At 29.0% G+C, this 18655-nt stretch overlaps 1 protein-coding gene and 1 long non-coding RNA gene across 3 annotated transcripts in view; one reads left to right on the top strand and one right to left on the bottom strand.

The window, feature by feature from the left end:
- Window positions 1-1945: 1945 nt before the first annotated feature.
- Window positions 1946-4353, bottom strand: LOC106677493 (uncharacterized). Its single transcript, XR_001342604.2, has 2 exons — window positions 4244-4353; window positions 1946-2128 (listed from the first exon to the last, which is right to left on the bottom strand). It is a non-coding gene; the product is annotated as an uncharacterized lncRNA (long non-coding RNA).
- A 10815-nt stretch (window positions 4354-15168) lies between these two features.
- LOC106677492 (uncharacterized) overlaps window positions 15169-18655 on the top strand; it is an 8947-nt gene continuing 5460 nt past the window's right edge. The window contains exons 1-3 of one of the 2 annotated variants that reach the window (XM_014415468.3): window positions 15169-15254; window positions 17083-17135; window positions 18360-18421. In XM_014415468.3, coding sequence (XP_014270954.1) covers window positions 17106-17135; window positions 18360-18421 — 92 coding nt within the window. In that variant the 5' untranslated portion in view covers window positions 15169-15254; window positions 17083-17105. Of the gene's footprint in view, window positions 15255-17063; window positions 17136-18359; window positions 18422-18655 lie in introns of both variants that reach the window. The other variant, XM_014415469.3, reaches the window with a different exon arrangement.

Here is an 18655-nt window from a genome sequence, read left to right as displayed (position 1 = left end):
TTAAGTATACTTTCCTTATTCATTTCGGTTAAACAACTCGAGGATATGATTTGATCTGTCATTATTAGTTATCTTTTTCTGTCTGTAGTTTCTTGATAATTTTTTTTTTGAGAAATGAGTTGAGTTGATCTTACAACCCTGTCCAACTGTGATTTTTCTACAGTGGTTTAAGTCAATGTAAATTAGGTAGTTTCCAAACCACAAAAAGACTGTTGGAGTTTTGATACTTTATATCCAATGTATATACAAATAAATATTGTTACTCCCCACCTGGTCATTTCTGACTTATAGGAGGAAGGAGTGGGTTATCTGACAGGCAACCGACCTATTCTAAACAGAATGGGAGGGTCAAGTTTTCATTCCGCCACGAAATAAAAGCCAACCTCTCGTCCCAGAATCGAATTGGCACCGCTGCTGACTCGAGGTTGCGAGGTTGCTTAGGTGACGCACCAACTGCCTTGGCCACAAGCGGCCTCCAATATTTATATAATACTATTGGATATAAATACTTTATGATAAATATCGTATGGGAAGGAGTATCAATAGTTGGGGTCTCCAGATCAAGAAGCTTACTCTCCAAATTGCAACCAGCCCCTCTTCTTACCCCAGTTAATGAAGTTCATAACTCTAATCAAGTGGGTTGCGTCTGTCAGAATGAAGGCAGTTCTTGAAGGGATCATATACTTATATGCATAAATGGAATAAGATTCTTAATATGAAATAATATTTTTTTGTTTTTACTTTTTATAGAATGATTGTGAATTTAGTGTGTGGTTTGCGAATTAATTATAAATCTAACAATGTTTCATTAACTAATTATGTCATTTTAACTTTACAGGTAAAAATTAATATACTCACTTACTAATATTTGCTTATACATCAATAACATGTAGCACAAACATGCTAGTGCACAGTAGGAATAATCCATCATGTTAGTGTTAAGTTAGTTTTACATTAAAACATTAATGTCTTGCTATAATGGATTGGAACATTCTCCATTAGCGTAGGAACACGTAAGGTGGTATAGATGAGAAAGATGACACCATTGTTTTGAGGAACATATTTCGTTTTGATCGTTGTCTATCAATGGGGTTTATTGAAATACAATTATTTTTATCTAAACGTCGTATTGAATAGGCAACCAAAGAAAAAAATGGGTGCTTTGATTAGTTGCTATGTTTCTTGAAGAATTTATCAGCGTATAAAGTATTGGAAGTCGACTTGCAGCAAGGGCTAAGTTCCATTTCTATGTGACAGATATCTGTCTTGGTATCACAATCAAATCAGTGGGACAGAATGTAAGTCCTTGTTTCACGGTTATTCTCAGTAAACCTAACCTCGATGATACTTCGACTTGCTCAATGAATGATAAAAACTAATGATTAAATAAAACAATAAATAAATAATAATATAGGCTTAAAGGAACAAAAGATATGAAATGTCGAAATTTATATTGCGTTTGCTTTGCTAAGTACTATAAGTGCCTTAGTAACAATAGTGTTATTTTTACAAGAGTTAGTCAACAAATAGCACTTCCTTAGTATGTATTGAATCCAAGATCCTTTATGGTTTTCAGTGACATTTACAAAAATAATTGTTGATAATTATAGACTAAATTACATACTAATAGTGACACTATTAGTGTCTATTACAACAGTGTGTAAACACTAATAGTGTTTGAACAGGTGTGATGCGTTTGCTCATTTATCTCTGTAATATCATCATATTGTGTAATAACTTTGTTTCAACACGAATCAAAATTACAAACAGGGGAGGACATGTGCACTGCGGTTTTTCCGCTATAAATCTTGTACAGCGCATGGCGCACACCTGTTTCACCATTTGTTGAACATACCAAATATTTTTCAGCACAGGATAATCAAATGGATGTTATTTTAGGATAAATAAATGTATGTTAATTTAAGGATAAATGGATGTTACACGCTTTTTAACTTATAACTTTTATTACAAGTTATTTATTTTTATCAGTTATCTAACCCTTTTTCCATCCTTTCTTGCCTCCCTTGCCTTTCTTGCCTCCACACCTGGCATCCTTCTGTCCACCTTCGGATTCAATTTCCTCTGGTTTTAATTCAAACTCTCCAAGATCAGCTGCTGCTCCAAGGGACTACGAAAATAAAAATACATTCTTATTCGTTTAAAAAAAAAAAATCTTATGAGATTAGCAACTGATGTTCCAAAATATAAGGTTGAATTTCGTTTCCGTTGTTATGGTCTAGAACCATCTTAAGGTTTACGGGGTTTGGGCCAAGAGCTCTACAATCTATGGGTCCTTTCTACGCCTGTGGCTGACTTCTGATAAATGTTAAACTTCCTTTTTTTTTTAAGAGTTAACCACTTTTAAAATATGAAACAAAATTATGGTTTTTAATATTATTTTGTTTCCACATTTGTTACTGTTGACGACCTTGAAGTAGTTCAGAAAATGTCTGAAGAAAGCTCTGTATTCTGGAAAATCCCACATTTTAAAGCGCTAAAAGCCCCCACATGATTAAACATGATCCAGTTTATTTATTTATATGATGACGAATTTCTATTACTGTAAAAATAGCCAAATGCAGTTGATATACAATTAAAAAACCTTGTTTTCAATTTAAATTACTCATTCCTCTTCTTCTTCTTTCTTCCTTCCCCACCCCTCTCCAAATAAAAGAATAACCAAAATTTAATTGTAAATATATAATTGAAAACAAAAAAATAACAACAGTAAATGGAGTTTACACTCGAAAAAATTGAAAAACTGTCACTACATAAGAAATGGTATTATTGTCTTTCCATTCAGACATGATCCTCAAAGGCGCGAAGCGCTTCAGTGGATTCAATCCACTCTCCATTATATGTCTCACACAACTGCAAATTTTTTAATTTCTAGTTTGAATTCAAATTTTTTTGTATTTTACGAAAATGACTCCAAACCTGACCAAAATACTTTATATCGAAAGATTAAAATTAACATAACATTCTAAACTCTGAAACTGGAATTTTGAATCCTAAAATAGAATACGCATTTTGGTTGTGTTTTAACTAATTTTCGTTGGAAAATGTAATTACAATTTGTTTAAATCTTGTATTTATTAATATTTACAACTGTATTCAGATGCAGATATGTGGAGAATCATTGATAGAACTCCAATAGCTTTTCTAGAGCAAAAAACCTCGAGGTCATCTTCTTTTTAGGCTCCTAGGAGTATTATCAGGTAATGAAAGAAACGCCAAGCTGAATAAAAGTGAGTTTGGGTGGTTGGGAAGTTTAACATGAAAGGATTGGTATCTGGTTCTAGGCAAATCGGCAACATATGGAACATTAAGGTCCTGATGGATGACTTGAAATGTGACAAACTAGGGAGCATTAAGTATTTTGGACAGTAAGGATTGGATTCGAGAGGAAAATATGGTTTAGTGGAGCCCCATAGCTCAACTCCGTAAGTCCAGATAGGTCTTATTATAGTTATATAAATGAGTCTTTAGTAGTTAGTTGGAAGTTTAGACTATTTGTATAGTAAGTGTTGTAATAATCGGAATCGACGAGCAGTTTCCTGTCTTTTCAATCTTGTGTAAAGATTCCAAGTAAGTCATTTGTCCAGATGCAGTCCTAGGTAACAGATCTGTTCGACAGGAATAAGTGGGGTATTATTAAAGCATATTGTGGGGTAGGAAGCCATGCGTTTACGACGAAGAGTAAATGTGCTTTGGTTGAATTTATTTTAATCCTCCAGTTTTGACATCATTAAAAAATTGAAAATTATGATAAAACGAAGTGCTGTACTGAGAGTGTGTCAGTAGGGGAATCCTACTGACTGCATTCGTTAACTTTGCTGGTAATGAAATGTAGGGTTTCCTATACAACATTAATTCTTTCGATATCATGGCTATGTGGAAGGAGCTACTAGTTCGGAAATGGGCCTTTCGGTCCTGCACCTCAATGTTGTGCCAACGTGGGAGTGTTAAGTGTTAAATTCTTTCTCCGGACCGCCACAAAATAAATATTAACTGTCCTATGTGACAATGGAACCCGTATTTTCCTAGATCGGATACTACAGGACTCTAGCCTCAGCCACTAAAGCTTTAATAATTATCCAATGATTTTAGGGGTCTCTTATCCCAAAGAGCTTAATTTAAATTAAAAAAAGATTCTGTACATGTATAAAAAGAATGGTAAATCTATATTAATCATATTATTTTTCCATTAATTTTTTTTTTTTTTACTAAATCTAATACTCACGATTACAGCAGAGATAGCCAAGAAAACAAAGAGAAAAAGGATTTTTAGATCCATGTCTGACAACTGATAGATTGTTAAAGGAATGAGAGCTTATATAGGAGAGAATAATGAATTCATTAGATCATTAAAGAGAGTTATCAATATTAGCAGATGCTGTACAAAACAACAAATATTTACTTATTGTTTGTCAGTTGATTATGTGAAAACATACATACTTTTTCCCTTCGAATGTGAACCTACGGGTATTTCTAGAAATAAAAGTGCTCTAAGACAAGGCTGCAAGGTTTAAGACTTATTGATTTACGCTCAATTTTCATAAATTATATGAACCGGACATAAGGCAGGGACGGATCCAGAACTGGTCTTTGGGGAGGGCGCGCGAGAAAAAAACAAAACAAAAAAAAACCTCTTGTTTTCTAGTAAAAATACCTTAAACTTTGTCTGTTCCTAGAACTAGGTGCATCTTAATTAATTTCTGTCAATGGATTCTTATGAAAAAATATTTGAAAAATACAATGGTAAAAAGTGTATCACTCACTGAGTGTCCATAGTCCTAATATCGCAGGTTTTTCAAAATGGTCACCGTCTATTTTTAGGTTTATTACCGATAACTTCTTAATTATTATTAAAATTAAAATCTGTACCACTACAGCCCATGAAGGGTCAGGGGTTCAGTATTTTGTAAAGAAGTACTGTTAATATACCAATGGTTGTGCAAGGAGGTGATTTGGCCAGAATCATGCTCGACCACCAGATTTTTACGCAATTAAAGGTACCCAATTTATGAGTTATGAGTTAGTAGCATCTCGTCTTACCACGATGCCACCGCTCTATGGAGACTGGCAGCGGACAAAAACAAAACATATTCATTTATAGCATCGTTTGAAACCTTTACATACCATTATTAAAGAAATTAAAAACTAGAAATTTTTAAACTTAATTTTTGTAGGATTTTTTTTCACCGCGTGTCTATTGTTTAAATGTTCGTTCATAACACAATTTACTTTTAATCCAATTCATACGTTAATACAATTGTTAGAAAGCTAAATGTTTGCTCTTTTTGCCTATATTACCACCATTTTTTTTTTTTTTTTAAATAATTTATTTATTGTTATTTACAACTGTATACACATATATACAACAAGTAAATTTGTTGTAGGTGATAAAAACATGTGGAGAATCTACCCGTTGATAGAACTCCAATAACATTTCTAGAGAAGATCTCGAGGCCATCTTCTTTTCAGACGCCTAGGAGGATTATTAGGTAATGAAGAAGAAGCCAGGTTAGAAACAAAAAAAGCCAGTGGATTTGGGTGGTTGAGAAGTTTATTATGGAAGGAATGGTATCTGGTTCTGTCCAAATCGGCAACATATGGAACATTGAGGTCCTGATGGAAGACTTGATTTGTGACAAAGTAAAGGGCATTATGGATTTTACGAAGGATTGCCACTAATTAGTTTTAATGCCATCATGAGGGCGAAATATTGATTTTAAATCAAGAAAAACGTTTGAAATGTTTTATTTTATAATTTGTTTAATTAGATCCGGTTTGTGCACTTGGTTGGAGATTATAGTGCACTAAACCACACCCAAGTTTTGTATAGATAGGTTGAGTCGTGCTGAAGTAATGTCATTTACCGCTATAAACTAAATATATATAGTAAACAATTAATTATATCATTAATCCAATGTGTAAATGATTAAATATATATTTTCTACAACAAACTTTCAATTGCATTAAATTAATCTATCTACATTTTTAAATATAGCAATTGCTTATCCGTGCTGGTTCAGCTAGTAAATTATAAATAATGAAGAAATAAACAATTAATATACTTGGTTAAAAAATAAAAGACTTTTTTTTTATTAATGCTCAGGAAATTTGTGGATGATTATTTTTATTGATGCCGTAGTTTTTTTTTTCTTAACGAGTTGTCGGTAATGAGAGTTGGGGAGAAAACGTTTTACCTTGAATGACTCCTAGTTTCTTGAAGTAGGAGCCATATGTATACATAGATCCAAATAGTAGAAGAATAAGTTATTGTGTATATTACTGCTTTGTATAGGATCAGTTTGTTTTTAGGTGATAATTATATTAATTATACTAAAATATGGAATTGTTTTGCTGACGTTTTTAGCTCTATTTCATTTGCTTTTTATGTCGTTGAAAAATGTTAAAGATTGATCCAGTTCTTGGCCTAAATAATTGAACAAGCCTATGGGATTTTAGTATTATTAATAAATACGTTTTGAATTATAGACGGCCTCCTTTCAGTGAATATGATGGTTTATATTTTTCGTCGGTTTGTTTTAATCTTTCTTTTTTAAAGATAAAAACCTGAGTTTTTTTTAAATAAGAGCCTAGAAAACTGTTCACGAACGTAATTATTCTATATGAAGATGTATAAATGGATGTGTCATCAGTAGGGATAGGATTTTTATGTGTTAAAAAATCCGAAATATGTACATAAATATGTGCTAATAAATTGTCAGATATTAAAAAAAATATGTAAATAATATGTATTTATAAATTTTGTATTATTCAATAATATAAATTACTAATTAATTAGTAATTCTATAACTTAAAAAAAGTTACATAAATATGTATTTATTATATATTATATGAATAATATTTTAAAGAAATTATGTACAAAAAAATGTACTTAGAGAAAACATAGCTGTTCAATAACAATACATTAATTAGTCATTGTAATTAAACTAATTGGTTAATAATTACTTAAATAAAGAATAATCCTTATTAAAAAGAAAAAGGAAAAAACTTTAGAAAAATATTTAAAACTTTGGAAGAAATTAATTATTCAGTAGGGTTGGTTACAAAATGATTGCAGATTAAATGCATTTTTAAATTTTAAAATAAAAATCTTCGTCGGTTTGACCGCAGAATGGACTTGTACCGGCTAAAAGATCTTTCAACATCTAAACAATACAATTTAACTCGAAAAGGTCTAAATACTGACTGGAGAGTGAAACAAGATTAAGAGATGAGAAGGGACCATGGAAAGAGGGGAAACAGAGAGATGGTTTGAGGAGTAAACAAACAAATTCTAGGAAAATGCTACAGGAATAAGACTCTTGCTCATTTTAATTTATTCTGAGAAATTCTCGATGTAATTCTGTATGAAAATTAATTATTGCCCCTGCTTTTAATTTGTGTTCAAAGATGAAGATATAGAATTTTTACGCACTATTTATGAAAAATGATAAATTTCACCTTTTAAGTTTCTTGCGTTCTCTTGAATTTTACGTTGTTGCTGCGAAAAATGTATTTATAATTGAACAACTAATTTAAGGAAATATGTGATTCAGGACAAAATATCTAAAAATATGTTTAAAATAACAAATATCTCAGAAAATATGTGATTTACAACAAAATATGTAAAAAAAGGCCAAATATTTAAAAATATGTGAAATAAAAATGGCTTCTTTTGGCCAGAAATGTCTTGAAACATTTTTAGTTAGTAAGGATTCGCAGATATCATGGTCAGGTAAAAATATGTGAGAACATAAAAATCCTATTCCTAGTCATCAGTATAGTGTTATCGTTCTACTGGCAAATTTTACAAATATATACTTTATTGCTATCGATATACTGAGAGAAATCCATATCTTCACCAGAACAATGGTATTTGGTCAAGTATACCTGCGTAATAAAGATTTAAATTTGCTCTTGGAAAGTATGCAAACAAATTCACTGGCTCCGTCAAATGGAAAAAAAAATTTTAAATTAATTGTACAGGTTTTTTTTATTTTTAGATGCTGAATCGGAATATAAAGTTGGTTATTTATTTGAACTTCAACCTACTTCATTAATTTTTTTTTTAATGTTATAACAATTGTGTAGTTAATTTAATTTTCTGTACACTCTTACTTTACTCTTCTTAGTTTTTTGGAAAATAAATTATTAAAACGCCTCATCTGATCACTTAATAGCACCAATATATAACAATAGTCGATTGAAATTTTTACATTTTCCTACATCAACTTGAAATCTTTTATTATTGGTATATACTACCAAATTAAAATGTTTTGGTCCCTTTGGAAAGAAGATTTGATAACTATAAAATATACATTTACTAATTCTTAAAGCAATAAAAATTCACTCAAATATTCTTAAATAATCGTTTATATATTGTCTTATATCTTAAATTTTGATTGGCCTAGGATTGTCCGACGAGTAAGATGAAGTTAAACTATTGAGTGAAATAGATGCTGTAAACGATTTTATTGATTTTTTTTACTGCAAAACAGGAAGTAAATTTTATGAATTTACTATGAGATTTATTATGAGAAAAATCTGTACGTGATGTAATATAACGCAGCTTTTTTTCGGTTTCAACACGCCAAAATACACTGCATTTTAACAAACACTGTTCGTCAGTCGGGAAATGTAAACAACTAAGTTCATCATTCAGGGTGAAGGTACATTGCTACAAATATCAACTAATCTAAAATTTAAATGAGAACTTGACAAATTTCTATTTGGCCCGCTAATTATGCAGCTTTGACAACTGTGTAATGCATGGATAGGTTGGAAAAATTTGAGTCAAGAGATATATTTGTGTTCTATAAAAAACATTAGGGAAACTTATGAAATTATAATGTTATTATAACAAATTAGATTAATTACAAAAAAAGTTGTAATAAATAAATTTATATAAGGTAGGGAAAAAATCTGGAAACGTTAATGATGTTAACGTAATTTAATTATATAATTAATTTAATTTAATTATGTGATTTAAGAATCAATTTTATATTTATATTTTTTATCAATTTTACCCTTTTAAAAGAATAGAAGGAAACATTGAATAGTTCAATAATAGCAGAAATAGTTTTAAAAAAAAATCATTTAAAATTAACACTAAGTTAAATATCCCTGATTTTCTTTACATTTCAGTACATACAGTAGTACATTTAACAAAAAAAAATTATTACCTTTTTGACTTATTTTATGGATTTTACCGTAAACTAATTTTTACCACCCTGCTGGCTCTGGGACAGTCTATTGAGGGATCATGGTACAGAATGAAACCCCGTCTACGGTAACGTCTTTGAAACACGTCTATTTCAAAATAAAACCATAACTTTTTTTTCTAAATAATATAAATAAAATAAAAAATATAAATTAATTGGATGTAATTAACAAGGGTATTATTAAGGAAAAGGTAATGCAATCCTGAAGATGGGGAAAGGTCCCCGAAACGTAAAAAAAATGAATAACAAATAAAAATAATAAAAATGTAGAATAAATTTCACGAGTATTAATATCTTTAGTTATTTAAGAAATAAAATCAACCAAAGGTTGTTATTGATAAAATTGTCTGAAGATTTTCAACGCAATTGTAAAAATGAGTAATTATTGTGGTTAACATCTATTGATTTTGTTTTTATATTTATAAAAAAGTTTTTATTTCATAAATATAAGTAAAATAAATCGTATATTGCCTTGGAATATACTCTTATACAATTTATTTGTTTTCGTTATTTATCATGTATCAACTAAGCTTTATATTTAGGTAAAAAAAACAACTGATGAAAAAAAAGACACCCAAAACAGTTTGAAATAAAATACAAATTTTTTATTGATGATATTTAGAGCAATATATGTTTAGGTCTCTTATGTTTAGGTCTCTTATGTTTAGGTCTCTTATGTTTAGGTCTCTTATGTTTACGTCTCTTATGTTTAGGTCTCTTATGTTTATATCTACGAGTTCTTGTTTTTGTGTAATTACCTATTTCGGTTATTAAAGCATTAGGGTAAGATTAAAAGAAATTATGAATTAATCCGTGTATGTATTTAATTCAGAGTGAATCTTAGTTATTCTTGTGTTATATGCATAGTTATTAACAATTCTGTTGCATTTGTTTTCGATTATTTGTATTTTTTTTTATGTATTTAAATAGTGAAGCTTTAGTCAGGCATATGTTGTGATAGGTCTTGCTAATGCTTTATAGAGTATCAGTTCATTTGAGAGGGGGAAGGGAATAATTTCGATTGTTTATTATAATATGTATACATATTACTTTCCGTTTGTTTTGTAATTTTAAATTAATGTGATGGTTGAACAACAGTTTATTGTCTAACCTGGCCACTAAGTATTTTACGGGACTAGTATCGATATCATTATCATCGATAAAATCGATTAAAGTTATTCTATGTGATTGTAAGCACAATTCTTTGAATCAATCGTTGGAATGACATTGAGCATTTTACAACCAAACAAGGAAAACATGCGTCTCAGAATATTGCATCATCGTGGAAGGAATACAAATAAATTTGCTAGTATAATCGGAACAGAGCTCTTTATAAAAAAAGTTGGGTCTCCAAATGATTTTATTTCGAGCCTCCAAGTACCAGTACGAGTTCTTCAGAGTCTTCGGGAATGCCGAACAGTGTTTGAAAGATCTTAAGAGAGTATTGAAATTTATCTCAAGGTAGTGGATGTCCACTTAAAATATATTTCGGTATTCAGATAGTTGAAACCAATACAGTTTCATGACCTGGATAATTTCTTGTCGACTTCTGATTCGACACTTTGTCATCAGAGTAACTTGATTGCAAATGTTCTGTGTTTTTTTTTTTAATTTTATTTTTGGAGAATGAATCCACATCGGGTCTTTGCTTTTTTAATTTTTCGTAGAATATTATTCAAAAATGGAAAGGGGGAAAAAACAAGAGTTTCTCATTAGAAAATGGATAGGTCCACGAAATTAATTGAGAGCTTGTTCATTAAAAAAATTTACGCGTATGTCCGATACTATTTTATGTGGTTTTATGGGCGTGTTTGTACAATGGTACCATACGCTGATAATAAATTTGGACTACGGACCAATATATCAGGAATCTTAGAAAATATAAAAAAAGTGGCTGGAGGATTTTTATTTCTAAAAAATAAATTGAAGTATATAACGAAATTTAAATTTTGTTTCCAACCAAATTAACTTTCCATTTTTTTTTTACAAGTTATTAGCAGAGGGCAAAAATGATCTCAGTGGTTGAAGAGCCTAGACAATTTTAAATAAATATATCGATGTGTACAGTACAATTAAATTTAGCCAACCACCAGATTGTCAAGCAGGGACACTTTTATAATTTCATTCCTATTGATCACAGTTTACACATATTCGGAACAGGATATGTCTAATGTCTAGGTCATTAAGAAGGGAATAGGTAGATTTATTTCTGCCCCCTACAAAAAAACGGAATTTTTAGCTTGAAAAAAATTTTCCGTTTGATTTTTTTTTTCATAAAAGTTATTATCCAGAAACTAAAAAAAAAATAAATAGTTTTATTTTTTATAAAACTAAAGAACTACAATAAACCTCCCTCTTTTTTTGTAGTGAAACCGAATACCCTGTTCCAAGGATATGCAGTTGATCCCTGAACTGTTGGCCGTGCAATCACTGCGACCCAAGGACAGAGCAATCTCTGTAATCATCCCGGTATTAATCTTTGATCAGTTTCCTTCGAAAGCTCTGAAAGATTTGAAGAAAGCCATCTACGATATCAGTTTATTCAATAAAATACCTGTATAGTTTGATATTAGTATACAGTGTATGTATGCAGATATAGTATATTAGAATATTATTTTATATTAGGTTATTACAACGATTCCTTATACGATGAAAATTGATAGGAAATGTTTTAGTATTTAAATTAATTAGTAGCTTTTTCAATGAGGGAAATCTTAGAAAACCATCAGGAGAAATCTAAAGATAAAAAAAGGAGCGTCTATTTATAAACCTAAAATGGTATATGGCTCCGTTCTGAGAAAAATATTGTGGAATAATATCTACTGTATATTATAATATATAGTAATATCTACTGTATATTATAATATATATTAATATATGCTGTATTAAAATAGAATCAGGGTTCTCGGGGAATTCTAGTCAACTGCATGGATACTGCCTTTACCAGCCCTTTTAAAAATTTACGTAAATTTGGTTCACAGATAGTGTTCAAGAAAATTTGAGAAAATGTGGATAAAAACCAGTAAAGATATAGATATCACAAACCTTTCAGTGTAAGAGCCTTGTTGAAAAGAAGTCAGTTAGTTCACCCAAATTTTTGATCACTTTAATTTAAACTACGTATAGTTACTAATAAAAATCGATGAGTCTGCCAAGTATAGCTGGAAGAATAGAAAATGCTGTCGATTTCAAAATGATAAAAAAAAAAAAATATTTTTTCCTTTCGAAGCTCCATATCTTTGAAACTACTACAACGCTAGAAAACATTATAGAACATCACTTAAAGAAGAAGAATTTGCTGAAATATGAGCCCTATTAAAGGGCTCATATTTCAGCAATTTTATTGTGGGAAATCTTTATTTACGATGAAGATGAGACATATGAGACGTACAGATGTCTATTAGTTCTCAAATTAAAGCTAGTTTAATATGCTGTAGTCATGACGTTTATATTCGTAGGAGTAATATTTTTATATTTGCCAAAATAAATTCACATAATTTTTGTTTCTAGTTGTTCGGTTGAAATTTTTAATTTATGAAAAATTATCTCTCAGGAACCATTGGATGTGCAAATGTCCACCAGCAATCAAATTAATGATAGTTTAATGTACTTCCTAGGGGTAGTGTTTTCTATGATATTTTCATATGAAATTTTGTCTGAATAACTATAAATCAATTTATTGTAGAAAATATCATGAAAACTACTGCTTCTACTAAGATACACGTCAAACACTAATTTACAGCAGATTAAACTAGCTTAAATTTGAGTGCTAATAGACATATGTAAGTCTCATGGTTCCTGAAATGTAGATTTCCTAATATAAATTCACTAACTACTGATGTTCAGTGCATTATTTATGAAATGTTGCTTTTTAAAAAGGTATACCTCGAATACTACTGAGCGTTAATAGCTCTATTATATAGTACAAGAGCCGGGAAGAAAAAAGAGGCAGTTATCTCACGCCAATTTTTTATTACTTTAATGAAAACTAGATATAATTAATAGTCAAAATTGATGAGTCTGCCAAGCATAGGTAGGGGAAATAAAAAATGGCGACTGTTTGAAAACCTAAAAAAACATTAATTTTTCATTCGAACCTCTATATCTTAATAACTACCTACAACACTAGAAAATCTAAGAGTACAATATTTAAAGAAGAATAAATTTGCTGAAATATTAGCCCTAAAAGAGCTATTTACGTCCAATAGTTCTCGAGATATAGCTTTTTAAAAAGCAAAATTTCTTTAAAATCTACTGAAAGATTAGTAGTTAGTCAATTTATTTTGAGAAATCTATATCTCAGGAACTATGTGACGTACAGATGTCTTTTAGCACTCAAATTAAAGCTAGTTTAATGGACTTAAAGCAGTTTATGATCTTTACCTTCGTAAGAATAGTAGTTTTCATGATATTTGTTAAAATAAATTGATTTATAGTTGTTCGGACAATATGTTTGATTTATGAAAAACTTCATTTCAGAAACCATTGGACGTACAGATCTTTTCCAGCGCTCAAATTAAAGCTAGTTAAATTTACTACAATATAGTTAATTATGTTTATCTTTGTAGGAGTAGTATAAAAGTTTTTATGATATTTGACAAAATAAACTCAAACAATCTTAATTTCTAGTTGTTCGCATAAAATGTTGGATTTTTGAAAAAAATATATCTCTAGATCCATAAGACGCACATATGTCTGCCAACACTCAAAATAAAGAAAATTTAACTTACTTTAAAGTAGTTTATGACACTTATCTTCCTAGTTTTTATGATATTCATATATGAATATAAATTTGGCAAATGAAAATTTGTCCGAACAACTATAAATCAATTTATTTTAGCAAATTTCATGCAAACTATTACTCCTGCGAAGATAAACATCATAATCAAAAAAATACTTTATAGCTCATTAAACTTGCTTTAATTTGAGTGCTAAAAAACATCTATACATCAAATGGTTCTTGAGATATACATTTCTCAAAATAAATTCACTTACTATTGATCTTTCAGCACATTTATTTATGAAATGTTGCTTTTTAAAAAGCTATATCCGGAAAACTATTTAACGTAAATAACTCTATCAGGGCTCACATTTTAGCAAATTTACTCTCCTTTAAATGATGTTCTCTTAGGTTTTCTTGTGTTGTTCCTACTTTTTAAGATATAGACCTCCGAATGAAAAATTAGTTTTTTTTATCGCTTGGAAACAGCCGCCATTTTTTATTCCCCAACCTATACTTGGCAGACTCATCAATTTTGACTATTAATTATACATAGTTTTTATTAAAGTAATCAAAAATTGGGATGAGATAACTGCCTTTTTTCTCCTCTTGGGCTCTTGTACTATTAGGTGTGGGTAAAAAACTATCTCAGGAATTATTGAAGGCAAACTGATTTGATAGGGCTCATATTTTAGTAAATTTACTCTACTTTAAATGATGTTCTATTAGGTTGTATAGTGTTGTCAGTGGTTACTACGATACGGGGGTACGAATGAAAACTTATTTATATTTTAACGTTTTGAAAAATCCGCCATTTTATACTCCCCTGACTATACTTGGCAGACTCGTCAATTTTGATTAGTAATTCTACATAAAGTAATCAAAACTTAGGGTGAAATAGCTGATTTTTTTCTTGTCTTGGGCTCATGTTATTATTTTTGCTGATGACCAAGCAATACTTGCCCAAAATAGAGATTGGATAACGTTTGATGATAAAAATTGGATAAACGGGTCCATCGATTATTTCTGAATACAAATTTGCTCAGAGATCATACATCTGAGAACATAAATTCATTTCATTTCCTTGCATGAATACGATTCTTTCCTAACTTCGATAGTGAGCATGTAAAATCATATAATTAAATGATAATAATATGAAAGGATAATTATTAAAAAAAATGTATTTGTTGTAAATTAACTTCCCACTCTTTGGCAAGGTCGTTGTTCCAGGTATAGGTAGCCAGAGCCGGTTTGCCTCACTGAAGAACAGGTCCCAGTGTACTTAATCCGCGGAATAGGTGAGCAATTTGATTTTTAGTTTATATTTTGGAATTTTGTGATAAAAATAATAATTATTATATAGATGAATTGTTTTAAAATTAAATTTTCAGTAATTATTTTAAGTTTTTCTAACTCATTTCTAGAAATCTTAAGATCGTCAATGAGATTCGTATGTAAACATTTATTGATACGAACAAAAATTTGACTCATATTTTTGTTACATACAATAAAATAATGTTCATGAGACAGTACTAAAATAAAAATCACGTAAATAATCTTTTTTTTCTTGGTTTAAAATTAGTAGTACTAAATTTCTAAAGATTATATCTTTTACCGATAAAAAAACAAAAACAAAACCGAAGATTTCAATTTTAAATAATTCATATTTCGAACACAGGAAGGAGAGAGAGAAATGGGCGGAAACGTAAACAATGCTTGAAGCTCTTGAAAATCCTACATTCTTTATGTATTTAGTAACATACATTTGCGGAAAATTGTAATTGGCAAAATTTATTTTTATAAATAATCAATATATATTTATAATACTAGAAGAACGTAACAACAATTAGCAATTATCATAATTTTTTTTATAATTTTCTTGTCAGAATTTTCTCTCAAACCATTTAAAATCAATTTTTAAGAGTTATCAGGAACTCCTATAAAATATCCTGCAAGTTTATAGTTAGGTTAATTAAATGCTATGTTATTAATAATATTTTTCTACAAGAACTTTAAACCATTAATAAAATTCATTAAATGTCTAAAAATTCAATAAGAGTTAATTTAATTAAATGAGTCACAAAAGACCAAATATGAATTAACAACTTATTAATTTATATAATTTTTGACAGTAATCCAAATTTTGTAAAAATAAATCTTTTGTAAAATACTAATTTATTTATTGTAGATATAAAGGGAGTAGGTAGCTCATAAAATAACCCATCTAGCCTTATAAAATGAGTATCCTTAGTAGGGTAAGAATCTAGTGATCCACCAGATCACCTCGTTGTACAACCGTTGCTCTAGTAACAGTACTTAATAACAAAGTACTTCATCCCTGACCGTTCATGAGTTGTAGCGGTACAGATTTATTATTACTTTTTTTTAAATGTAGACATTAAAGTACCAAGAAAAAAAACCTCAGTTAATAAAAATCTCAGAATAAACAGGATTTTAAATAAATTATCACAAATACGTCTAGGGGATGTATGTTTGATAAAATATGTTAATATGTTAACAGAGATGAAAACGAAAATGACCAATAGAATTGGTTGAAACAATTCAAAAATATGAAATATAAATAGATTTAGAATAAAAATAATATGTTATTGTTATTATTATATAATTTTATATTAGAAAAGGTGGCCTTAATGTGGTTCATAATATTGTGTGGTGGGGTTTGTAAGGTTCTCCTTAGCCTTTATGATTGATAATTAATTATAAAAAATGAATCTTACAAAAAAAAAAAAAAGTTGTCGGTATTAAATCGGTATTTATGGCACCTACTAAGGAATAAATTCAAGTTGAAATATTTAATATTTCTTTTTGGTATCAATAGTTATAATAATTATAATAACAATAACTACTAACCAATCTTTATCAACAGCCATAAATATATCTAGAGTAAATACTATATGATTTCATATTTCATACAATTATTTTCATACTTCTTTGTGGCATAAATAAATATAATAGCTGTCTGTAGCAAGGGTTTTTAAAATATGTAAATTGTCAATTTATATAATAGATTTTGTTATTTTGGGATTACTTTCTTATATTTTTTAAATGTTTTTATTGATGTTCTAAGTGAAAATAATGTTTTACAGCTTCAACTTATTCTTGTAGGTTTACAACAAGAGTAACCAAACATGAGAAAAATCATGTATAGCACGATTCAGGTAAGCTATTATAGTATTATATAAACTGCAAAGCATGTATAAAAGTAAGTAGGAATTTATTATACATTTCATAATCACTATATCCAAAAATTATCAGTTAATGCTTAGAAATGTATGTTTTCATAATATTTGTTATTAAAACATTTTGCGAGTCTGATAGTTACAAAAGGTCTGTAATTATTTTTACCTCGGTGAATTCTTGGTACTGAACACTAAAATATTAAATTATTTTTCAATGTTTGTAGCACCTAGATGGAAAATAATTGAATTATGAAATACGATTCAAAAAATCAAATAAAAGAAAATTCTTCGAAGGTTACAAACCTTTGTCAATTATATACTATTGAAGTGAATTCAATAGGATAATGAAATTTAAATGTAAAAGTAGGTTTACTTTATTTAAGAAATCATTTTAAATAAAAGCTGTCAAACACTTTCCCCACTCATTTTTCACCAATTAATTAACATTCATTACAATTGTTTATGCTTTAAAACATAACTTTTTAATGATGAGAAGATAGTTGACTGTAGACAATATAAATGAAGAGAAGATGGTTGGGGTGCGGTCAGTAAAAAACACAAATAAGTTTAATTTATAAAAAAATTAATATTATTTACATATACTTTCTTTTATTTAATTTATTTTTTTCTTTCCATAACTTTACTTTTGTAATTATTATTAAATCAATATATTCTTATTTCTTTGGTTTCTTGCATTATATAACTTTAAATTTTTTATTTCCTTGATTATGTTATTCTACTTACATATTTAATTAAACGTTTAATTTTCCAATTCTTTCATCACTTTATTTTTATTAATTTTCATTCTGTATAATTATTTACTTGAATCATTCTTTTTAATCTTTCTTGAACTTATTTTTAAATAATTTCAATAACTTGAACACTTTTTATTTTTTTGTATTCATTGATTGTTATCTTGCTCTTTGTTCTTAGCTCTGATGAAGGCTAGAAACTTTGGCCGAAACGTTGGCACTATTAAATAAGTTCTCTCAACTTATTTGTGTTTTTTACTGACCGGACCCCAACCATTTTCTCTTCATATAACTTTTTAACAATTAAATAAGTACACAAAAAAGCCATTGTTTTCTAAAATATTCTATTGGTATTGTCAAATTTTCACCCAATCAGCCATCACCAGGGTATTATGTTAATATTTTATTTTATTTTAATAAGAATATTTTAATGGGCATTAATAAACTACAGGTATTGATATTTGCCATCGCTGCAGTCTTGGTGTCAACAAACCCTGCAAAGGAAGACAAAGTGTAAGTAGCAACAAAAATTGTAGAAATTAATAAGTTGTACTTTTAAGACCAATATTTATAAAGTTCTAAATTTTTATTTTTTTTATAAAAATCTAAATTTAATAAAATGCACATAGATTGTGACCTAATGATATTTGGTCAGATAGTAATACTGACAAGATATTACTATCACTTCTATGTTTTGACTTTTTCAAACCTTCCTAATAATAATTCAAGCTCAATTAATAAAAATGA

The sequence above is a fragment of the Halyomorpha halys genome, unplaced genomic scaffold, assembly GCF_000696795.3.
Source record: "Halyomorpha halys isolate HHAL.00 unplaced genomic scaffold, Hhal_1.1 Scaffold100.1, whole genome shotgun sequence".
In the NCBI taxonomy this organism is placed as follows: Eukaryota; Metazoa; Arthropoda; class Insecta; order Hemiptera; family Pentatomidae; genus Halyomorpha; species Halyomorpha halys.
The sequence above is the reverse complement of the archived record's forward strand: the minus strand, read 5'-3'. Positions and strand labels throughout refer to the sequence as shown.